This window comes from Phaseolus vulgaris, chromosome 2 (genome assembly GCF_000499845.2).
Source record: "Phaseolus vulgaris cultivar G19833 chromosome 2, P. vulgaris v2.0, whole genome shotgun sequence".
Classification (NCBI taxonomy): Eukaryota; Viridiplantae; Streptophyta; class Magnoliopsida; order Fabales; family Fabaceae; genus Phaseolus; species Phaseolus vulgaris.
The window spans coordinates 33,877,968-33,903,373 of record NC_023758.2 but is presented as its reverse complement, the minus strand read 5'-3'; the positions used below and the strand labels follow the sequence as shown (position 1 = coordinate 33,903,373).

The 25,406-nt window shown below is 33.6% G+C and overlaps 3 protein-coding genes across 4 annotated transcripts; 2 read left to right on the top strand and 1 right to left on the bottom strand.

Moving 5' to 3' along the window:
- Positions 1 to 2,324: 2,324 nt before the first annotated feature.
- Positions 2,325 to 11,677, top strand: LOC137811602 (uncharacterized). 2 transcript variants are annotated; one of them, XM_068613402.1, is made up of 10 exons: positions 2,325 to 2,595; positions 2,863 to 4,419; positions 4,734 to 6,095; positions 6,288 to 6,667; positions 7,732 to 9,443; positions 9,938 to 10,367; positions 10,575 to 10,734; positions 10,830 to 10,933; positions 11,204 to 11,295; positions 11,371 to 11,677. In XM_068613402.1, exons 2-10 carry the CDS (start codon positions 3,031 to 3,033, stop codon positions 11,442 to 11,444), a joined length of 5,703 nt encoding a protein of 1,900 aa, XP_068469503.1. In that variant the 5' UTR covers positions 2,325 to 2,595; positions 2,863 to 3,030; the 3' UTR covers positions 11,445 to 11,677. The 2 variants fall into 2 exon arrangements, with proteins under 2 accessions (XP_068469503.1, XP_068469502.1); XM_068613401.1 differs by having other exon boundaries at positions 2,832 to 4,419.
- A 694-nt stretch (positions 11,678 to 12,371) lies between these two features.
- On the bottom strand, positions 12,372 to 15,467 carry LOC137811601 (CBL-interacting serine/threonine-protein kinase 9-like). Its single transcript, XM_068613400.1, has 14 exons — positions 15,015 to 15,467; positions 14,820 to 14,882; positions 14,646 to 14,720; positions 14,456 to 14,566; positions 14,275 to 14,355; positions 14,122 to 14,181; positions 13,909 to 14,034; positions 13,709 to 13,798; positions 13,477 to 13,554; positions 13,246 to 13,362; positions 13,000 to 13,110; positions 12,829 to 12,885; positions 12,662 to 12,739; positions 12,372 to 12,522 (listed from the first exon to the last, which is right to left on the bottom strand). The coding sequence occupies exons 1-14, from the start codon at positions 15,231 to 15,233 to the stop codon at positions 12,442 to 12,444; spliced, it is 1,347 nt and encodes a 448-aa protein (XP_068469501.1). The 5' UTR covers positions 15,234 to 15,467; the 3' UTR covers positions 12,372 to 12,441.
- Positions 15,468 to 17,821: 2,354 nt separating this feature from the next.
- Positions 17,822 to 25,406, top strand: LOC137811600 (DEAD-box ATP-dependent RNA helicase 1). Its single transcript, XM_068613399.1, has 8 exons — positions 17,822 to 18,103; positions 18,186 to 18,675; positions 18,916 to 19,049; positions 19,953 to 20,127; positions 20,323 to 20,510; positions 20,799 to 21,003; positions 21,797 to 21,902; positions 25,175 to 25,406. Exons 1-8 carry the CDS (start codon positions 17,991 to 17,993, stop codon positions 25,249 to 25,251), a joined length of 1,488 nt encoding a protein of 495 aa, XP_068469500.1. The 5' UTR covers positions 17,822 to 17,990; the 3' UTR covers positions 25,252 to 25,406.

Genomic DNA, 25,406 nt, shown 5'->3' with positions numbered 1-25,406 from the left:
TGGGGAAGAGAAGGAGATGATATGCATGTGAAAAGTAAATATCTCCTCCTCTCAAAATGAAGAGATGTAGGGAAAAACCATGTCAGCATCCCTTATTTCTAAATTTACCCTCATTTTAATGTATTACAGTGCTCAATTTGAATGCATTAGTATTTAAAAAAATGTATTGTACAATGTTTAAATATATTTAAAATGAAGAAACAAATCATCATAAATTTTAAGGAAGTTTTAAGTTTGTTTATTATTTTATAGAATAAAAATTATGTAAATAATGATAAACCAGTGTAAAAAAAAATATAGTTAAATAAAATCTTCCATTTATATATTAGTTATTAGAGTAAATTAGGTGATACCTATTTTTCAAGTTCTAATAAGATATTTTATTAAATGTGGTTGGATTTAGTTTTGTTTAAAAAAAAGAATATAATATATCTAATTAACATTGAAAATATTACCTGGGTTGGATCATGGGCATCAGCAAAAGGTTATACTAAACATTTTTCATTTTATTTATACTAGATATTTAATTTATTTAATACAAAAAATCCCTAAAAACAACCCATCAGTTATCCAAATTTTATATCTCTGTATCTTATATTATTTTATATTCAAATTTGAATGTTGATGGAGTTTTATGTTTTCAACTCACCTCTTCCTTCCTGTGACATTTGGTGGACAAAGGTGGGGAGTTTAGGAAATCCTAAAATGAAGACTTTTTATGGTTTCATGTTTGAATATTTAAAATTATATAAATAATGTTGTTTGAATTCAATCAATCAAATATATTTAAATAAGTAATCACTCTTTATGGGTAATTTAAAATTTCTCGTATTCTTTTTTTTTTCTCTCAAAATAGTGCAGTGATAATTAAACACTTAAAATAATTTTATTATAACTTAAATTATTCATTAGAAATTGAAAAGATAATTGATATATTAAAATATGTATTTATGTATTATGTTATGTTTTATTTGGTTTAATGGGTACAATAATTTTTAGATGACCCATGCATGCAAAAACATATTCTCTGAAAAGGCATACAAGGTCCGTGAAATTTTTCTTGACAAAGGTCCATGGTGATAAAATAGTAATTTTTTTAATATTAAAAAATAGTAATTTTCTATTTATATAAGATGTGATTTATTTTTTAATTTTATAGTATATGTTTAATATTTAAAGAAATTATTTGAAGTTCTGTTTTTATTTAATTTGTTGTTGTGTTTATATTAATATATTTCTATGTATAGTTATTATGTTTTAGTTATAATTTTTATGAAATTTTTTTCTATTGTGAATTTCGTTATATTTTTGTTGTTGTAGTTTTTTTTATTTTTCATTACTACAGGGTATTTAATATTATTTTATTTATTTATTTATATAAGATGTGATTTATTTTTCAATTTTATAGCACATGTTTAGTATTTTAAAGAAATTACTTGAAGTTCTGTTTTTATTTAATTTGTTAAATACATATCTTTTTTTAATTATAATTTTTATATTATACATATTTATATTTAACATATATTTTTTTTTAATTATAATTTTTAAATCTACTATGTGAAATTTGTTCATTTTTAAACAAAAACAACTCATTTTATTATTATTTTTTTTAACAGGCAATGCTAAATCTGTAAAGTAACACCGTTAAACAAATTAAAATTCTCTCACAACCATATTATCATTCACAAACTCTCATAACTTTTATCACACATCCACCCTAACATATTTCAATCCAAACACTCTCATTTTCCTCTCACATCCTCATATATCCACTCCCTCAAATTCCTACACATCCCCCTTAAATCCCTATACATCCCCTCCCCCAATCCAAACATATCATAAGATCTAGGTAACAATCAGTTCACCATTCATAATTTAAAAGGTAATTAAACAACTATTTTTTTTTTCAAGAAACAAAGATGTAATGTTTAGTTCATCAAATAATCTATAAAAAAAACCATAAATGTACAGTGTTGTGATTACAGTCAATTTGAAATATAAAGTAGTCTTCATTTTAAAATTATTTTCAAGTTGTAGGTAGGCATAAGGTTGTAGTTATCAAGTAATTGCTTTTAATATTGCCTAAAAGAATTTGCTATTAATTTAAAATAAAATTATATAACAATATAAATTATTTAAATTACAATTTCTATGTTAAAAATGATTTATTACAATTTTTAGCTATAATATAATTAACATATTTTTAAATATTTAATTATTATTATTATACATTATATAAATTAAGTTATACAAAATAAACATTTATCTAATGCACCCACTGAAATACCTGTTATAGATATATCTGTATCTTAAAATATTTTATCAGATAATAAGAGCTTAAACCCTGGGCAGAATAGAATTTAGGGTTTATAACCGTCTCAGTTCAGAAGCCTTCCAATTCGAAGAAAGCTCGACCATGGCCGGTTCGAAAGCAAATGCAAAGATGCAAAATCAGAAGCGAAAGCAGAGAATCGATGCCGAACCTCAAACTTCTTCCAAACGGCACCGTTTCGATGTTGCTCCGAAGCGTCACAGTCCCTGGAACAACCTTCAACTCATACTTTGCATCCAAGACAAAGACCAGGATCTTTCCAGGTTACTTTCTGTTTTGTAATCATATTTTCATTTTGCATCATGGCACAAATGATTCAATTCAATGCTGTGGACAATGCGTGTGTGCGTGAGGAGGGTGTTACTAATTAAAAAAAAATTAATATTAAGTCATCTTCAACAATATTTTAATCTGTTTTTTCCGCTTTCTATTAGCTATTCAAATGGGCACTGAGATATTTTTTTGTTCTTTTTTTCACAATGAGTGTGTGTTAGTGCAGTAAGGTCAATGAGGCATTTAATTTTGTGCAGTCAAGAGTGGATAATGGTGTTGGCGCTTGTGAGGATTGTAATACTATAAAACTTCCAAGACTAATAAGTTACCTTAATGATTGGATCGTGACATTGCTATTTCCTCCAAATGGGAAGAAAGACTGGGGAGATGGGAAGACACCACAGCTCGAGGGAATTGAGGCATACATGGATATTCGTTGTTGGGAGATATTGAAGTTCTGCTTGCAGGAGTCTTTGAAGTTTCACGGCTCTTGGAGTATGCCCCGGAACCTCCTACAAACTGTTCAGTTTGTTGCCAGAGATTTTCTGTTACTGCTCGAAGACACCTCTATCAGTTCAGGAGAAGTTATTATATCCGAAGAAAGGTGTAAACTGTATGGTACCACTATTGACTGTGTTTCGTTGGTATTCTTGTCTCTTGGTGGGTTGTCAAATAAAAACTTGGACTTGTGGGTTGAGACAGCCAAGGTGTTGCTTGATCTTGTGCTGAAAACTTATAGCAATAGCCTTGATGACAGCAATGTGGGTGCTTTTGCACTACGCTTTCTATGGTCGGTGCTTCAGCCATTCTCTAAGTTGAGTGTCCATCGAGCTAAGAAAGGATTTCATAATTTTGTGGATAAACTTCTTGAGCCGCTGTTGCATTTATCTCGTGAGTTGCATCTTCGGGTTAATGGAAGTAATCCCATTTGGACGTCGAGATTAATAGAGGCAGCGGAAGATGTTCTTTCTCACGGCCTTTTTCATCAAGTGCATATTTCTGAGTTTTTAAGCTTACATGGTTTAGAAAATGATGTTACTTCATGTGATGAAAAATCAAATGACTCAAAAGCAACTATTAAGAGTTATACTAGACATTTATTTGACGTACTGAACAGAATTATAGATAGGAAGAATGCTATGGCAATGGGTAGCTTAGGCTTGTTATTTCGCTTATATGCTACTTCAGCAAGAAAATTCAAACTGGATGAAGGGCTCAAGACAACAGAGAAAACAGGTGATTCAAGGCAACCAGTGTCAGGAAAACATTGTGACTCAAATAATATTTCGGCAGACATTCAAAAATCACTTTTTAATTTTTTTGTACTGATTATGGAACCCCTTTTGCTGAAGATTAATGCCTACATTGAAGTTGAAGCAGATGCCAATACCCTGTTGTTGGATCTTTATGGTTTACTCAAGTCTATTGGTAATTTGCTTGCTAGTTTTATGCGAGAGAAAGTTTATTTGAGAACAGAAGACACATCTGAAGGAGCTTGTCTTAATTTCTTGAAGAAAATATTTAATACACTGATAACTAGTTCTACTAGTCTACTCCATTTCTCCAATTATGATACAACTAACAAGATGGAGATATATGTTTTGCCTGCTAATGAGATTCTAGTTGCTATGGGATATCTTTTGCAGGTTGAATATGAGGTTATTGGTGAAGATTTGGTAAATTTATGGCTTCTTATCTTGTCATTCTCTGCCATTAATTGCAATTTGGGGAATGCTTTTGATCAATGCTCATTACCTTCTACTATACCTGCCCTGGAGTGCGAAACAATTCATCTCTATGGTCAACTTCGCCAGGTTCGTATTAAAATTCTGATTACTGGTAATTTATATTTTACTTTTTCACCCCCGACCCCAGTACAGCAAGTTTTAGAGGTTTTGCATGGTTCTGCTTTGTTGGTGGTTTTATTACTGTGTCTTAGACTCTTGGTGTAACTCTAGGTATGATGTTTGGAATAGGGGAGGGGAATAATGTTTGGGTGAAGGGAAATCTTTAATAAATTATTGTATTTTTGGTTTAATTCAGCTTATGTTGTATTTGTCTGCTTCTTATTGCCCCCCAAGACTAAGATGGAAATCAGGCTTGTCCTTACATGTTTGAAATGATATAGGTGGAAAGTGCTATTTTAGCACTGTGCAAAGCTATAAGGCTTATTATATGTCCTGATGGCTATACTGAAGAAAGTTCTTCTAGGTTCTTGACATTTCTGTCTAATGAAGTTCATTCTGAAGCTGTTGAAAGGCTGTTATCTTCCCAGAATTTCATTCATGCCATTTATAAAGCTGTTGAATCTATTCCAGAAGGGCAAGTGTGTGGGTGTGTTAGACAGATAAGAGATGATATTTCAGAATCTCTCAAGTGGATGAAAAATTTCTGTCCATTGGTTGATGGCAAGAAATTGCAAATGTTTAATCTTCAAGTGGAGCTGTTTGGTAGAGGGCTGTCTAGACTGTATTGTTTAGTTCTTGGTTCGGTGACAGTCACTGACGGTAACCGTAATCTTCTTGGAGTTTCCGTGAAAGAACTTATGAAATTAATGCATCCCTACTTGAGTATTCTAGGTGCACAACAGCCAGACACAATCTACAAGTTATTTTCTTCTGTCAGTGGAGAAACTGTTGATCACGTGGTTAGAAAGGGAAAATTTTTAAAGAAATTTGGTAGGTCTAGCCAATGGGTTCTTGTGTTCTTCTTTCAGTTGTATGTGTCTTGCCAAAGCTTATATAGGCAAGCAAGCCTTGTGTCTCCTGATTTGCCAAAGAAGTCTGCAGAGGTGGTGGATTACCCAGCATATTCTGCTGATGACCTGATGAAGAGGATTGATGAGATAGACTTTGGTTTTTTTTCTTGGATTGTTCAACCCTCAGGTTCCCTCCTTGTTGTTATGAAATTTATTTCTGACATATATCTTAAACATGGTTCAGATGATTATTCCCCTTTGATCTATATCTTTCAATCTATGGCTCTTCGAAGGCTTGCTGACTTGAATAAGCAGATTATATTGTTCAAGAATATGCAAAAGCAGCATTATTTGCAGAAGTCTTATAGATCCCAAATCAACACACTGAAGGAAGAAGCGGCTGGACTTACTAACTTTATTATGGAACATTTATCATGTGTGTTTCATTCCCCAATCTTTGTTTCTGATGATGTAATTTGTGAAGATGTAGTTTCTGTGGCTACTCATAGCAACAGATGTGATCTAGGAGTTTATTTTGCTAACGGAAAGTCATTGCAAGCACTCATTTGGTCAAATCTATGCAAAAAGTTTGATGTTTGGGGCAATCATGCTTTAAAGAAGCAATTGAAAAAGTTCTTCTCACATTTACTCCATGCTTACCTTCACAGTCTAACAAGTAGTTTTCAAGAGCCAGGTCTGCAAGAAATTGACAAATTTAAGCTGTTCAAGTGGGTCACTTTGTCACAAATATCATCAGAATTTTTAAATGGTTCACTTTTGTATAAACAAAAAGTAAGATCCTCCTTTGGTTATTCACAGTTTCTTTTATCATTTGCGCACAAACACACTCATATTTTATCTTTGCCAGTATTTGTTTTAGCTGTATAGACATCCTTAATTTCTTTCCTGTTTAATGCTCTGGTGTGATATTTTGAGAAAGATAAAGTTACATCTATAGGTATTCATTTCTTATTTTTGTTTTAGTTTGCCCACAGGAATCTGGCCTCAGTGTTCTGCCATGCTTTAGAGAAATCTGCACTGCCATTATTTAGTAATATTCCATGTACTGATGTGAGTCTTCGGTCATTGCCTAATTGGGCTGAGTTTTTAAGCACCCTTGACAACTCAACAGTGCTTATTGATGAGAATAAAGAGATTCTGGTTGGTTGTTCTGCAGTGGAAAGTTCAACCACTCATTCACACGGCAAACTTCCTGCAGATATCAGCAGAAACGAAAAGACTTTCCCTGTCACAGACAAAAATTTTAGAGATTGTGACCATTTACTTGGTCTCTTATGTCGGATGCGTGATATAAATTCAAGATCATTTTCATATCTTGTGACTTGTATTTTCAACCTTGAACGGTAAACTCATCTCTCTGTTGGATACTACCTTATGGTCTTTTGTTGTCCTGATAGAAAAAAAGGACTTGTATGTATTATAGAGGTGAAAATTTTCAACTAATGTTGAGGTAGGGAATTCCATCAAAAGTCTTAATAGCAGCCACTCCCAGGCCATTAACACTATCTATTACTTATTTAATAGGAACCTGGAATATAAAATAAAGAAAAGAAATGAATGATTTTATTTCTTGATTGAGAATGAACACCACCAGGAAAAAAATTATCCTGGAAATGGTGTTTCCCTTTTCTTAACTGAGTACTTGTTCAATTCCCAAATGCTAACTATTAAAGTGTGTTTCCCTTTACATTCTCCTATTTATTTATCTAAATAACCCTCTATAACTAGCTAATTGGCTAACTAGTATAGCTATTCCTAACTAATTCTACTTTCCTTCCTGTCCCAATTACAAATACAATCCTACGCCTTAGTGCGTAGGTTGGAGAGAGGCCTCTCTTTGATCAGTTGTTTTTATTCTAATAGACTTATCAGTGTTTGTAAATAATTTTACATCGACTATGAGAAATGAAACCAGTGCGGCTATATGATATATAGTTTTAGTGGGAAAGAGAAAGAAACAGAAAGAAAGAGGGGAAGACACAAGAATAACAGAACAGATAGGATAGAGAGAGAAGAGAAACAGAGACCAGAGAAACTGTGAACTGCACTCTTGATTACCATTTAGTTTGTCTAAAGTGCAGAAACCCTGCTTTATTTATAGGTAGCTATCTAACAGCTGACTAACTAACATTGTTTTCCTATTTATATTTTCACAATTCTATATTTGTCTTATATGTTTAAAAACAAGAAAGTAATTGGATGAAAAGACAACCATCTCTCTTAGCACAGAAATTTAAAATTTGTTTATGGTACATTCCTTTACCCTAACTGCAGAGAAAGAAATCCTTTACCCGTGATAAAGAATGCTTTGGACACATACTTCAGTTTTTTGTTCCAAAGATTTGTCTGAAGCTTATTTTGTGAAACAAATGATTCATTCTCAGTTCTGTCTACTTAAATTTTGCAGGCTTCTTGTCAGTGCTCTTCTCTATTTTCAGTGTACAGGGCACCAGGATTATTATTGTGAGTACTTAAGATTATTTGTCTCTTGTCGGAAGGCATTAGTGTATATATTAATTGGATTTGGTCAGAAGGCAGAGACTATCCAATCATCACCGAACACGGTTGTTTCTGGAAGTTCATTCCCTGTTTTATGGATTTTGAAGTCATTATATGTGGTTGTTGGGATTAAAGAAGCATTCTCTGCAAAAAATATTATTGTATGTAAATCTATGATGTTTTCCTTATTGGATTACACATCACATGTCTTGTTCAGCATAGGAAAATATCCAATTGTTCATGCTTTTTCTAATCATATGATTAGCCATGAAGAGAATCATTTGCTCCCATCTTCTCAGGATTCCCCCAAGCTTGAGGCATTGAAATGTTTAACCTTTATGGCTGAGAATTTGAAAGAGCATAAGCAGAGTTTGCTTGTTTCTATTAACAATTCCCCTCATAATGTCAGTGTGGGATTTGGTCTTACTGTAGAAAACATGATTAGATTGTTGTCTACAGTTTGTTGCTTTAGTAGAGTTTTGTGGGGCCTCACATCTTCCACTGGACAAACAGATGCTAAAGATATTGATGAAAAAGAAATATTAATGTGGAAAAGTGAGCATGCCTCTGAACTAAATAGTTGTATATCTTTTCTTGTAGAGCTTTCTGATGTTTTTGTTAACAAATTTCTTGTTGAGAGTAACCAACATTCCAAAAGTTCACAGAATATGCAGCATTCTGAAGATCCAGCAATGCAGGTATCTTTGTTAGGTACCAATTCTCTGTCACCTAAATCCGTAGTTTTTAAGGCTAATACCTCAGCTGGTGCACAAAACGAATGTAAAGCTGCTGCAACTTGTTTTACTTTATCAGCAGTTGATAATGTCTCTAAAAGTGTCAGTGATCTTGGAAGGGCTTTGAATCCAAAAGAGGAAAACCCTGTTGCCAGGGTTTTGGCCAGTTTGGATTACTCTGAGCCACAGGGTTTGAATAAGCCTTTGTTGCGAAGTTTGGTAAAGGGTGATCACCCTGAAATTGCTTTTTTGCTGAGACATCTGCTAATTGCTTTCTCATCTCTTTTGAGGTTAAATTTGCAGAAAAATGATTCTGTCCTACCTTCTAGTTTTGTACCTACTTTCATTGAAATTTCACAACTCCTATTATTAGAATTTGAAGAGATGGTTGTGGTCCCACAACAATCTTCTTTGCTTTTGTTAGATGACGCTCGCAGATATTTGAGAGAATTAGCATGTTATTTTCCTTTAACTGATCCTACTTCCTCTAGAAAAGTTTACACAGAACTGATTCAGATTCACATGAGGGTAATAGGCAAGACCATTTTGTTGCAAGGAAAAGGGCGAACACTAACCTTTCATGGAAGCCAGTCAAGCACAAAGTCACTTCATAATGGATTAGTTGAAGGTTATTCCTCTACTGAATTGCACTATTGCTTGGATGAATTTATAATTAGGCTGCGGAAGTCATTCAAAGCATATATAGAGAGGTCATCTGAGTTGCATCTTTTGTCTACTATACTGGTCATTGAGAGATCTCTAGTTGGTATTCTCGAACGATCTACCTTGAGTTATGATGTAAAAACAAGTAAAGATGGGGAGGAAATTTTGTCACTTGTTTCAGGTGGCATTGATTGCTTCAGCATGATTCTTGAATTTGTTTCAGGTAAATAAGAACATGGCTATTTTGAACTAGCATTTCATTTAATCATTTAATTAAAATCTGAAAATTACATCCTTTATTTCGTATCCTTTTAGTTGTACTTAAAGTCATTACATCAATACTATCTTCTGATTCACTTCAGAAATTTTGTAAATTTCACTTGATAGTAACTAAGAAGTTATTACAGTTTTATTCAGAAAACAAATCTGCATGTTTTTCTTTATGAAAGTTATTTTTAGATAATGGTTAACATTCTCACTGATATATTATGAGGTCTCTGACATTACTTTTTGGGAATTGTAACACTGCCTGTTACTTGTAAACATTTTGATGACCTCATTTCTTATAATCCTTAAAGCAAACCTAAATTGATGAGTACCCGGTTTTCAAAAGGAGACTATCAATAATTGCATGTTGGATGAAATCAATGCAAAATGCTGAATAAGGCAATGCATTCATATTATAATTATTCAATGACACTTTTTTTCTTTTTAAAGGTCGGAAAGGCTTGAAGATGATTAAAAGACATGGTCAGAGTTTAGTTTCTGCTGTTTTCAACATTATTGTGCATTTAAAGGCCCTGCTTAATTTTTATGATAACTTGGCATCTGGAACGGTTGCCAGTACTCCTGATCCTGGGTCAGCCATTCTCATGAGTGTTGAAGTACTGGTTACAGTTTCTAGAAAACATGGTCAGTTTCCTATGGATATGGGGTATGTGGGTCAAATATTACATATCCCTGCACTACTCTTTCAGAATGTTCATCAGCTTAGAGTTACTAACGCATCTGGTCCATCAGAAACATCGATAATTTCAGAACAGCGTATTTGTGATCCTGTAAACAGAGTGGGTCACGTTGATCACCTAGTTAGCCTCTTCTATGTGTGTTGTCAACTAATGTGTACCATTATTATGCATCGTCCCAGGTATGTTTTATTTTATCTTTTAAATCACTGAACAAAGTACAGCTTCTCATATTATTGAACGACTTGAAATGACAAATTTGCTATGGAATCTATATTTGATGTATTTTGATAGCATCTATCTGCAATCCGCTATTGTAATCCTGACAATTAGATGTTCCTTTGCCTTTTCGTTAACCACATCTTGTGCATTTTTTACAATCATTCCAGTGAGTGCAGACAGTGTGTTGCCCATCTTGAAGCTTCTGTTGCTGTTCTTCTTAATTGCTTGGAGACAGTTTCAGATAATGAATCAAAAATAAATAAGGGTTGCTTTTCTTCAGAAGAGCAACTGAAATGTGCTCGTTTTCTTCAAAGAATTTATGAAGAGGTTTGTGACATTCTTATTTGAATGAATTATGACCTTAATTTAACAAATTAATTGCCTTTTGCTTAATCCCGTTTGTTTTTGTATTCATGATGCAGATAGAACAGAAAAAAGATATCTTTAGCCGTCAATGTTCTCTGTTTTTATCCAATTACATATGGGTTTATTCAGGATATGGTCCCAAGAGAAGTGGCATCAGAAGGTTTATATACATGTCTCATTGTTTACTCATTTCTTTCTGTCAAAGTTTACCAGTTGAAGATTACTTTTCCATCACACTGCAGAGCCCCTTTTCTGTTTGACTTTCTATGAAGCGTTGTCCATCTGAAAATGCATCTAAATACCTAGAACAATTTATCTATATTAAGTCTGTCTTGCTCATATTTTTGAATCGAATAACAACTAGAACGTATTAATAGAGATGAAGTACATAACCATTAACAAATATTAATTATTGCATGGTTATTTGCAGAGAAGTAGATGAAGCTCTAAGACCGGGTGTCTATGCTTTAATCGACGCTTGCTCAGTTGATGATCTTCAATATCTTCATACTGTTTTTGGAGGTAAGTAATTACGACTCAATCAGATTTTATGAAAGGAATCAAAGGAAGAATCTAATTTCAATTTCGGTTTTGTAGAGGGACCTTGCAGAACTACCCTGGCAAGTCTTTTGCATGATCGCAAACTCACTAAATACGAAGGAAAAGTTTGATCTTGAAATTTTATTGCTATTTTTTTTTGTGCACTCCTCTTTTGGCCGAGAGCAAGCTATTCTTACCAGAGATGCACGGCGAGATAATGAATCAGTCAACATGTTTAAAGAAGTTGGCTATGTATCAACTGGATTGCACATTGTGGGTTGATGTGCACTCATTATTTGCCCATAGAATTGATTGAAAACGTGTCAACTAATATCATGGAAATCCAATACTATGTTTCTACAAATTGAATTTATATACTTCTGGTCAGGGACGATAATCTTCCCATATTCAATAGTTACACAGGTGCGTCAAAGATCAATATATTCTAAACACTTTATAATGAATTCATGGTTGGTTAAATGGATTTTTAGTCAGTTATAATTGAATAAACTAGTATTTGAAGGAGCCACCAGTGATCTATAATAGCATTCTTTTCACGCGTTAACGCGAATGTTAAATTTTTGTGATGGTTTCTAATTGTTGTTCAGTTTCAAAATGAGCAAGATAGACTTTATATAGGTGAATTGTTCTAGGTATTTTAGGTGCATTTTCCAATGGACAAACTTCAATAAAAGTCAAACAGAAAAAGGGGATCTGCTTTGTAATGCAAATGCTCTTCAAATATGGATGTCACCAACCTCTTCATAAATTCTTCCAAGAAAGCAAGTACATTTTTTGGCGCCCTCTTACCAAAGAACAAAAAAACCTTTATCCATTAATCTAAAACGGTCTCCAAGCAACAAAAAACAAAAGAAGCTTCAAGATGGGCAACACAGTATCCATTAATTTAGTCTTTTAAATTAATTTCCAAAAAAATTGTTTGTGTCCTAAATTTGAAATTGATCTTTATGGTTTATGTAGTTTAAAAAAAAATACTCTTTCTCTTCAGTTATCCCACGTGTGGTTTATGGTAAAAGTTTGTGATTAACAACGACAAATTACATAATAACGTATTTTGAACTTATACTTTCATTATCAAATTTGGTCTTGGTGTACAAAGATGAGTAGCTAATTCGCTAAACTTGGTAGGTGGATATTATCTTCATTCCAAATGATATCTTCCACTTCATCAATTAGTTCTTTGTAGAACTGTAAACATTAACAATCCATTCCACACAAGTTAGTAAACAAGGAAAATAATTTATGATCATAAGAAAAATATAAGAAGACAAAAGGATTCAACATCAAACAGTGATTTGTTTATTAAGGTTTATAGAAATGAAATTACCTTGTCAAAATCCCGAGCATCTCCTCCATTCTTTCGAATCGTAACCCTGTAAAGGTAAGGGTAGAACGAAGGAGTAATCTGAAAAAAAGAATTTAGAAAAGCATGAGAAAGTAGGAACATATCTTGCTAGTGGTAGAATCTTAAATCTTCAATTCAAAAACGTGTACCTTAACTTTTACAGATAGATACTCAAATTTGGGTCCATATCCCCCTTCAAGCACCATCTTACATGCATAATAAGAAATATTATCAGAAGTAGAACTTGATAGTAAGAAATATTATCATTACTGCTACATATTATTTTAAAGTTGTAATGCGTGTTAAAAACATTTTCTTACGTCTATCCTCTTCGTATGAAGATTCATGCGGTCTATAGGTTTTTCAAATCTTGAAATTATCTTACTCCCACAAAGACTGGTCCTGAAAACTCTTTTCCTTCGAGCAAGTACCTGGTTGCCAAATTTTGGAGAGAAGATTTATGTATTCATAGTTTCACTGATAAACAAAGAGTGGACCAACAGAACTAACTAGAATAAATAAGTATATAATACTATTGCAATGATGGAAAAAAGATCTAAATTTACATTTACTACTCGTTTGACAACTTCAAAGTTGATCGAGGGAGAGGTACGCAAATCATCGTATGCATTATTGATTTGATGTGTTGAAGGCCCCGCATCTTGCCCCGTCCCAACATGATCCTGTTCACAAAGTCAAGTACATTGAATCAAGGATAGAAATCAAACCTCTGCTGACTAATATTTAACAAAAAAACCTTTACTACAACTGCTTTAGATACTGAAACTAGTACTTACAGTGCCATTACTAATAAGTTCATCCTCATTATTACTATCGAACCATTCATCCTTCAACATCTCAACAATTGTAATCCGCTGTTTAATGCCACAGAAGAAGTCATATATATATATATATATATATATGTATCAACATGTTAGTTTTTTTTAGATGAAGGTAAACAGAGAATATTTTTGCTAAAAACCGTATTGGTATATCTGATAATAATAGAATATGGTGTCAAGTACTTACTGCAGCAGGATTGGGATCAAGGATTCTCCTAATTAGTCTCTTTAAAGTTGGAGACAAAAACGAAGGACAACTGAAATCAGCTGCACATGCCTGTAGGTTGCAGTAAATAAAAAAAATGAAAAACTCAATCAACTAAAAATTCTAAGTTTGCAAAGGTAGATGATAGAACAGTAGCATCAGAAACATTCAGCGAGAATCACCTTCAGATATATAATCCCAATGTTCTCATTGTTGAAGGGTAAATCACCAGTCAACATTGCAAACAGAATAACACCACATGCCCATACGTCAGCCCGTGCATAATCATAGCCATTAACGCTTTCCACCTATATACATGATAAGAAAAAGTAGTAATATTATGAGAGGGAAACTGAATTTGAAGTTTAATTAAGAGACACTAAAAGGTATCATACCTCTGGGGCCCTATAATTTGGTGCACCGCATGGTCTGCCATGACAATACATCCCATGATTCTAATAGCATATGACAGCAGGATATTCAATTAGCAATTGTTCATAAATGGCCTTCTAATTGTTTGAAAAATTAGTCACTAATAATTAACTCACTCCAACTTCTTGGGACAGTGCACTCAGTCCAAGATATGATACTTTAAGCATTCCATCAGCACCCAGCAACAGATTCTCTGACTATAATTAATACACAACTAATAAACTACGTAAATAGGGGAAACAAAGCAAAGGAACAACATATTTATAATAATGATGTAACATAGTAGATGCACCTCACCTTTAAGTTTCTATGAGTGATACCGTTATTGTGACAGAAAGCCACAGCATATATAAGCTGCTGAAAATATTTTCTTGCTTCGGGCTCTGTCAGTCTCCCGGTCGTGGTGTTCTGGCTCAGGAAAAAACACCACAAAAGTTACACATTGTAGAGGATTCTGATCCCAATTGAAAATGTAAAAGAGTCTTACTTTAATTTTATCAAACAGTTTCCCATCAGTTGCAAGTTCCATTATAAGACACAACTGTGTTTCGGTGGAGATCACCTACAATGGAATAAATGCATCTAGACATAAATCACTTGAAATTTGAAGATAAGGAGATAAATGATGCAATTCAAGGAAGCAATCTTTCCATCTAATAACCTCATAGATATGCACCACATTCGGGTGTCTAATAGTTTTCATTGTTGATACGTTTCGTTCTATCTGCAATAGGGTGAACATCAGAAATTTATATCAGGTAAGACTGCATCGAATTCATATTTCTTTTAGAATCTTTGTTTCATTCTTTGTTTCATTATTTTTTCTTCAAGTGATAGAATAAAAAAGTGAGCTTACCAGTTCCAAGTCCAACACGTTCTTCTTTTTGTCTCTGAGAACCTTTTCTTTGTCGATAATTTTGACGGCAACCTTTTGTCCGGTGGCAACCTGAGTTGCATGCTTAATGGTACAGTAGTTTCCCTCGTACAGGGTCTCACCCAGTTCATAGCTTCCCATAAAGTCAATAACACCAACATCCTCCGAAGGTGGCGTCGATATCTCCTTCTTTTCCTCCATCTCTCTGTTCAGACCTTGTTCTTGCTAGCAACCCTCCTTTTCCCTTTCTTTCTTTCTTTATCCAAACATGCAAAGAAACTAACAAACTCTACCAAACTGTGCAGGTCAATAGTTATTATTATAACAACTTTTTAGTTGATCTTCTTGATGGAACAAGTATCAAGACACGGACAAGCTTTTTCTAAAAATAGATCTAATTTACTAAAAAAAGAAAAATATATCTTTAAAATTATCTAATTCAAAAATTCATTACCCAATATCAAATTATCATATATTATGCCTAACATTGGTTTAAGGGTTTTAAATTCTAAAAACTCTTTGCATGTTACACCTCAAAAAAATATACTAGAGATCCAACTTCTAAAGATGTAGTTGAAAACATGGAAAATATGAAAGTTTTTAATACACATGAACAAAGAAGGACAAAGAAGCTCAAAAACTTGAAAGAGGCTCACATTACCTCCAACAATCACAAGTTGAAGATCTCTATAAAATAACAAGTTTAGTTGTATGCAAGAACTAACACAATCATACACAATTCATGTGAGAGACTATGTGAATTATTTAAAATAAAATAGTGTAAAAAAGTTAGATTGTCTACTTGACCTTCTAAAGAATAGAGTAGTAATATGCTTAGTGAAGACTTACAATATTTCAATATTAAATGAATTGTTTTTTTAGATAAATATTATCATAATTATAATCATGTAGACAAGATTTTAAGAAGTACCTAGAAAGTGAAGACATAAGTTCCCTTTAATAGATCTCGATTAAAAAATTATGTTTTTCTCTTTATTCAATAAATTGTATAAAATGTTGTCTTTACTTTTGTTCTCTTATTAAAAAATCCTATAATTATTTTTTTCTAACTAAATAATTATACAACAAGTCTTTTTGGAGATTTATATGTCAAATTTTATCCATTTATTATTTGAAACAAATTGGTACGTTTGGCAAAGAGTTATCGGTGTTAGCATAAAAATAAAAAGTCACAAGAGTTTGTAAAACTAAACCTTTGAATCAAAATGAAATAGAGTGTTTTAAAAAGTCTTTTTGCATTTCTTTTGTGAGTGTTGCTTGTTTACTAGAGTTTTTTTAAGTGGACTTTTTTTTCTTATCTTTATTGGAGCACTAACGAAGAGGTCAAGAGACCCAATTAAGCTTCATAACCAACTTTAGGCTGCTTCTTCCTACACCTCCATACCTTCTTGTGTCACCCCCATATATTTTTTATATTCCAAAAAATACCCTTTTTTAATATTTCGGATTACATAATCTGGAAGTCTTTTTCTAGATCCAGAATTAGCTTATGGATTATGTAATCCGGAAGCTTTTTGTAATAAGATTCTGGATTACATAATCTGGAAGTCTTTTCTATACATAAGATTAGCTTTTGGATTATGTAATCCGAAAGTTTTTTTTTTCAGAGGTGTGATTAGCTTCTGGATTACATAATCCGGAAGTCTTTTCTAAATATGAGATTGACTTTCGGATTATGTAATCCGAAATATATCCGGATTACATAATCCATATGCTTATTTCAAATGCAAAAAAAAAGTTTTGGATTTTAAAAATTTCAAAAACACTTTCGGATCCAAAAACAGCTTCCAGATTATGTATGGAGGTGAAAAAAAAAGGAAAAAAACGGTATTTTTATATTTAGTACGGGGTTGGCAAAAGAAGATATGAAGGTGTAGGAAGAAAGAGTCCCAACTTTAGGGTTGTGTACACGAGGTAAGGTGGTAGTTACTCCTACGCCATTTACTTTTATCATCTTCAACTATCATCCATTATTTTTTTCAATCCATTTGTTGCATATTTTCTTATAGGCTGCTTCTTCCTGCACCTCCATACCTTCTTGTGCCACTCCCATAAATTTTTCTTATTCCAAAAATACCCTTTTCAATATTATGGATTACATAATCCGGAAGTCTTTTTCTAGATTCAGAATTAGCTTCCGGATTATGTAATCCAGAAGTCTTTTGTGATTAGCTTCCAGATTACATAATCCAGAAGTCTTTTCTATACATAAGATTAGCTTCCGGATTATGTAATCCGGAAGTCTTTTTTTCAGATGTGTTATTAGCTTTCGGATTACATAATCCGGAAGTCTTTTCTAAATATGAAATTGACTTCCAGATTATGTAATCCGGAATTTATCCGGATTACATAATCCATAGGCTTATTATTTCAAATCCAAGGGGGTGAAAAAAAAAGGATAAAATAATATTTTCATATTTAGTATGGGGGTGGCACAAGAAGGTATGGAGGTGTAGGAAGAAAGAGTCTTTCTTATATCTTGTTAAGCTTTCATTCCTTATCTCTCCATCAATCAAAGGGCTGCTTCTTTCTACACCTCCAGATATTCTTCCCTCACCTCCATAATTTTTATATTTAAAAAAACTGTATATTAGTATTAATTTAAAAATTTAAAAATAATTTTATTTTTTATATAATTCATATATAAAATGACAAAATATTTCGAGATATATTTAATAATAAAAGTAAAATTGAAAAAAAGTTATATAAAAATAGATGAATAACTAATTAATGATTATATTAATATATTTTATGAATTGAATAAAATAAAAAACTAAACGAAGGGTTACCTTGCTCTTCACTGAAACAAGTGCGGCCACCTTCCATAGAACTAGAAAAACCATGGGACCTGAGACATGTCTCACTCATTAACTACCTATCCCTTCGTCGACCCTTGCGTTGCATTACAACAAAAGGGTTTAGGGTTTTTGTGAAACAATGGATGAAAAAAATCAACAAAGTGTGCCGGTTCTACCATGGATGCGCCACCCCGTCGACGTCACTCGCTGTGAAGAACTCTCCCTCCGCAGGGTTCCTTTCCTGGACCGCCGGTACTTTCCTCTGATAATCCATTAATCTTGCTATTTATCGTTTTTCAAAATTAATTCCTCTCACAGTTTTCAATTTCACCAGGTTAAAGTCGGCACTAAAGAATATGGAAATCTCGAAGCTGTTCCCAGTTCAAGTCGCGCTTTGGCAAGAGATCGTTGGACTAGGTGACTTTGAGCGAGACCTTTGTGTAAACTCGCCCACAGGAAGTGGCAAAACCTTGGCCTATGCTCTTCCTATCGTGCAAAAGTTATTGCCTGCTTCCCGTGTCAAGTACCTCCGTGCTTTGGTTGTGGTTCCCACTCGTGACCTTGCCTTGCAGGTTAAACAGGTTTTTGATGCTATTGCATTGCCATTAGGCCTGTGTGTGGGCTTGGCTGTTGGTCAATCTTCCGTCACTGATGAGATTTCTAGTCTCGTTCACCTACCGGGGGATGATGAGGATTCAGATCTTGGGTTTTTCTCCCCATTCTGTTATCAAAGTAAAGTGGACATATTGGTGGCAACCCCCGGAAGGCTTGTGGACCATGTCCATTTGTCTAGGGGTTTCACATTGAAACATCTTTATTATCTTGTGAGTACTGAAATTAGTTAGTTGACACTCTTTGATAGAAATGATGATCATTGTATGATATGTTTCGTATATAGAAGTATGTGGTAACATTGTTGTCTTTCAAGAATATTATTAGTGTGATTTTTAATTTATAGGAAAAATAAATATCTTTTTGTTTGGAAATTCAACTCATTGTGTACGATTTTTTTGCCCTTAACTTCGGTGGTTTTGTTTGTGTGTTAACAAGTTAAATGGTGTCAGGTAGTTGATGAAGCAGATCGGTTGCTCCGGGAGGACTATCAGTCCTGGTTACCCACTGTACTTAGATCCACCCAATCTAGCAATAATGATGATGACGGTGGTGTCCCTTATTCTCCCTGGAACAGAAGAACATGGTAGGCTTAAAATTCGTTTGAATGAATCTCCCTTGAAATGTTTGTATCAATGAAAAATGGATAACATTGTGTGTTGCCCAGTGGATATAGCAAGTTGGTTAAGTGGACAACTGTTGCTCTTTCATGATCTAAGTTCTGATAATATGTGCTAGTAATTATGTAAATTAGAAGAAATTTAAAGAATATATAAAATAAGCATGGTTTTATTCCTCTACTAAATGTAGCTGTGCTTTTTATTTTTGGTTTCTTATCCATATTAATACAATAGCATTAAGTGTTAGTTGTTTTTCTTAAATGATGGAATTAAAAATAGCATTAAACCTTTGGTTAATTTTTTCTAATGATGAAATTTAAAATTTGATACATGAATATAAATAAGACACTGAAGACAATGAGGTTAGTTAGTCCGTCATGTTGTTAGTTCATAGAAGTTTTGCCTATAAATAAGTTAAGCTGTTCTATTCCAGACAGCTGAATGTAGACAGGTGGAAATGATAGTCAAATGCAGTGCACACTCTCTTCTTCTTTCTATCTATTTTGTCCTATTCCCCTCTCTTCTTCTTTCTATCTCTCTATATCAAAATATTCAGAAAGTAATTTAATAATAATATATGTCCAGTTTTATTGCCATAAAATTTTATACTTTGTATTGTTGCATTAATAGTCTTACTAGTTACCAGCTTTTTCAATTTTTAAAATTTTTATTGGGAAGACTAATATTGTAATTGGCATACTGATTTTGAAATTTAACATTTTTACCACGTTAATAGTCAAAGTGTAGTATTAAGACTTAAATGTATCTTTAATTGTTGCTTTTATAGTTCCTGTTGTCTTTGTTATCTTTTCATTTAATAGACAAATGAATGTTCACCATACTTTTGCTTGACTGATTTTTTTCTGTAGTGGTAGAGTTGAGAGCGGGTTCAGGCCTCACTTTAGGCTGGCAAAGGTGCTTTTATCTGCGACATTAACTCGAGACCCAGGGAGGCTTGTTCAGCTTAATATGCATCACCCTTTATTCCTCAGCACTGGCAAAATGCGGTATAGGCTCCCAAAAAATTTGGAATCATACAAACTGGTATGACATTGCATAGGATTTTTTTTCTTTAAATTTCTAAAGGGTGTGATGGAGATCATCTTGAGCCTTTGTCACCATAAATTTGGCATCTATTATAGCTAGCTAGTTACTAGATTTAATTTTTTCGAAATTTAAAATTTTATAGGTTATAATGAAAAAGTTCCCTTTGTGCTTTTAAATTTTTATGTATTGTAGATATGTGAAAGAAAGGTCAAACCCCTGTACTTGGTTGCCCTTTTGAAATCCCTGGGAGAAGAAAAATGCATAGTTTTTACAAGGTCTGTGGACTCAACACATCGTCTATGCAAATTGCTAAACTATTTTGGAGATCTGCAAATTGATATCAAGGAGTATTCTGGTCATCAACATCAACGTGTAAGAAGGTAAGTTTTGATTAGCTCGCTCTCTAAACAATTAGTTAAAGTTTTAAACTTTGAGCTGAATGCTCTCCTTGTATACTGGACATTATGCGAAACTTGTTCTGAAAGACATTTTCATCTTTGGAAAGTCGTGTGTTTATAGTTTCTACTTTAGGTTAGCTTATTATGTTTGAAACAACTTATATTAAAAGGCTTACTAAAGCTTACTTTTGAAATAATAGCTATATATCCCAAATTTATTGAAAACTATACATGCCAGTGTTTTGACAAAAAAATGCTACTTCTCTGCAGCAAGACACTGAATGAGTTTCGGAAAGGGCAGTTTCAAGTGCTTGTATCTTCTGATGCAATGACTAGGGGAATGGACGTAGAAGGGGTAAGAAATGTTATTAATTATGACATGCCCAAATACATAAAGACTTATGTTCATCGAGCTGGCAGGACTGCAAGAGCAGGCCAGACTGGGTGTTGCTTCACATTGATGTCAAACGATGAGGTATGAAGTTCTCTTGTCTCATTCATGGTTCTGGCTTGTGCTAGATTGAGTTTTATGGCATTTGAGCCATGGAAGAGGCTAAATTACGACTTCGTAATGAGTATTCAACAATTTCCTTCTTTCTCCATTAACTTTTTTTACTCACTATGCAACTAAGTTGATCTCTAGGATAGATTAGCCATTAGGTGAGTAGCTTATGCTCGGTATGATATATATATATATATATATATATTTTAGTAGTTTTTCTTTTTACTAACAAATAAATTCAACAATTTCTTTCTTTTTCTAGTAACTTTTTTACTCGCTAAACGACTAAGATGATCACTAATATAGATTAGGTGTGTGTGTATATATATATATAGAGAGAGAGATTAGTGGTGTTTTTCTCAAAGATGCTGAATAATATTCCTGAGAATTTAATTTTTAACCTAGTTCAATGACATGGTGCATTTCAAATAGCCAAACTCACTTAGTGGGTTATGACTATTGTTATCGTTGGGTGCTTCATTGATGTTTTCTTCAGCTGTGTTTTTTGTTTCCTGTAAATAAGTTTAAGAAGCATCTCTTATCTGGTTGGCTCTTTGTATTCTTCTCTATCTTTTTGAATTTTTTTATAAAAAAGAATTAAATGAATTTGCTTTGGCTTGAATAAATAATTATCATTCTGTAGTTGAGTTTATGTTGATAATTTTTCATCCCTGTGACTCACTAATGTAATTTGTCATTACTAGAGTATGAATATTGTTTTCCTAAATCACTCTTGTTATTCTTATCAACAATTGTCCCATTCCAGGTTGGACGATTTAAGAAGTTGATGAAAAAGGCTGAGGCTAGTGCTTCTCTTGAGTATACTGTTCCATCCCGTTTGATTGAAGAACTTCATAGTACCTACCAATCAGGTAAATATCTTAAATCCCATTTTCTGTGTGTAATGAACAAACACCTTTCTCAACCATTGTCGTGGGTGGATAGACTGGACATCAGTTCAGTAGGCCATTGACATTGCTTGTAGCTTCATGTGCTATAACGAATATGGATATATATGGGATAAAGGGACAAAAAGGCAGAGACAGTATTGGTGGAAAGCTTCTCTTTTTAATTGAGTCACTATTGAATAGAAAAGAAAGATGTATAGCCTAGAATTATTACAGCTCTTCAAAAGGATAAGATGGAATCTAGGAGAAAAAAATTACAGTCTAATACAGCTCACTAAAAACATGGCAAAAGAAAGTCCTAGACTATTTTGAAAGCTTGAATTTGATCTTGGGCCATTGATCATGTGTGATCTGAATTTGTAACTTGGGCTTTTTTTTATATCCCTTACTAGCTAGAGATAGAAGATATCAACCAACTCTAGCTTGGATAAATTTGAAATACTTTAGAATAATACAAAGGAATTTGAAATTGAGATTGTATCCCTTTCTTAGGATCTCATATGTATAACTACTTTAGATAGACTAGATACAATGTACACTTTAGATAGACTAGATACAATGTATGAGAGGGAAGAAAAGGAAAATTGAAATGAAATAAATTCTATTTTAGACAATTTAATCTAACACTTCCCCTCAGGCTGGAGCATACAAATTGTATGTGCCAAGCTTGGAACAAATATATTCAATTTGAGGTCCTCTCAAATTTTGTTAGTACATCTACAAGTTGGATCATTTGATCCGACAAATGCAGTGCATATTTTCTTGGACAACAACTTTTCTCGTATAAAATGACAATCAATTTCAATGTATTTAGTCCTCTCATGGAATACTAGATTAGAAGCAATGTGGAGAGTTGTTTTGTTATCACAATACATCTTCATTGGCTGAATCTCTTAAAAGTATAATTCTTGTAGGAACTGTTTTACCCATATATGCTCACAGGTCATCAGATGCACTTGAGTAAATTATCCATGAATTTTGACTCTCCACGAATTGTGAAATCAAAGCTATTGCCAAACTAGTTGTTGTAGATGATTGGGCTAGGTTGTTAGATTTTAATCTTAAATATTCTTGATATTCTTCATTAGCGAACTTTGGCTCAGAACCTCCAAATTTGGAAATATTGGTTGTCTTGTCAAAAAAGCCATGTAAAGAGTAATAGTTCTCTTGGGTGTGTCCTATTCTCATACTATATGTGCATTGAGGACATCTTCTACCACCACGTCCTCCTCTAGTTCCATGACTTCCTTTCCCATTGCAGAAGATTTAGTAATTTCTTTAATATTTCTATTCTTGAGTTAGGACACGAAACATCCAGGAACATCTTCATTTCCTCCATTACTAATTGGGCTTCAACAATAAAAGACATAATGTCATTATTAGGCTACTTGAGAGAAGTCAATCGATTAGCGGAATCGTAGAGACATTGGATATCATTCACAAAAATATTTATGGCCTTTCTCCAAAAGGAATTACATGTTTTGAATGACCTGAGAGTGGTCAAGATGTTGGGTTCTACTGATTGCCAAAGTAGAGCACAAAGTTGAATAAGTTTCGTTCCACTGTTTAATTTGATCTGGTGGAATTGAACTCCCATGTTGAACAAGGTAAAGGCAAAAACACAGTCCAGTAATGCAACAAAGAAGAACAATGACCAACCTAGGGATTCTAGAGAGAGACCTAGGGTTTCAAGTGAGAGAAACTATGTTCAACACTAGAAAACTCACCCAATGGTCCTTGAATAAAGAATTGAGGGCGGAAATGGGCTGGGAATGCTTCAACAACTCAAATCGAGGCACATGGCCGCATATGGTCGGAATTTGAACAAGCAACCATCGGAGTTACATCGTGCTCCTCGAGGCACCCTAAACAAATAATTGAGGGCGAAAATGGGTTGAGAATGCTTCAACGACTCAAACCGTGGTGGTTCAGAAGATTCTGAGCACTGGAAAGCGGCGCGTGAGACACATGTGCTAGGGTAGTGGTGACGATTAGACGACACGTGGCCGCATATTGTCGGAATTTGAACAAGTGACCATCGGGGTTGGGTCGTGCTCCTCGAGGCACACCAGACCCATGCGTTGGAGGACAAAACTTTAGCACAGAACAGTCACCATGCCAGATAGAGTCAGGCAGAGCGAGATCGATGCTCTCTAATACCAACTTGCGAATAATACAAAGGAATTTGAATTTTAGAGAATGTTGCTTTCCCTCTCTTAATCTCATATTTATAACTACTTTTGATAGACCAAATACAATGTACGAGAGGGAGGAGAAGAGAATCTGATATGAAATAAAGTCTAGGAGACGAACTTTTACAAAATCACTTAAAAGCTAGAAATATGAATCATGTAAGGCGTGTATAGATCGGTTGAATCTTTTTTTCAGTAATGTTTAACAACTTCAACAACATTCAACGTTCTCAACAATTTTGATTAGCATGGGGTTTCTTCAATTTATTTGCATCACAAAAAGAACTGTTGGGATTCAGGGCTTTTGCTTTTCCCTTTGTATCAAAGTCTTTTTAAAATGTACTTGACTTAACGTTGATAACTTTCATTGTTGAACATTCTGTTTGGTGAAGGACGACCTTTTTATTTGTAGCTACTTCTGCTATACTGACCACACCAAAATGAGCATACAAGTTTAGGTTAGGGTGTGCATGAGTTAAAATCTTCTTTGGAGAGCATGAGACTTCTTTCTTAGGATACGACAATCATGCATGTAGAATGCATCCAAAGAGTTTATGTTTGAATGTCATCTTATATAGTTAGAAGCATTTTGGTCTTGTAGTTTGCATACTTGGCACCTCGTCTGATCTTTGATAGCTCACATCTCGAGACTCGATTGGTCTTGATAGCTTTCATCTATAGCATATCTTGGGACTTGTCTGGACTTAATAGTCCACCGTTTCTTTAGATTGCATTATGGATTTGTATCTTTTGTTTCACATATTGTATTATGGATTTTTATCTTTTGTTTCACACTACAAACTTCGTTAAATAACAAAAATTTGGTATTATTTGTTGTCATCAAAATCATTGATAGCTTTAGGTAAGATTCTCATATATAGACTTTGTTTGATTAGGAGTGAATTGTCTTCGTCTTAACAAAATGGTTAGGTTGAGAGACCTTTTTCTTTATGCTGTTTTGAATTTACAATAGATGTTTCATTTAATTGTGTTGGATGTCAAACCAGACATGCATAAGTCTCTGATATGTTCCATTGTTGGCAGCACTATCAAAATTGAAGGACTGTCGGAGGGAACCCAAGGATAAGTCCTGTCCAAAGATCAAAAAGAGAAGAATATAGATAGGGGAGTTAATTTCACAGGAATGGCTGCCAGTGATTTTTATACAGATAGGGGAGTTAATTTATTTTATTACTCTACTGGAGTTAATATATTTTATGATTCATTTAGGATCATATTTATTACTGTTTTATTTAATAATCATTATTTATTATAA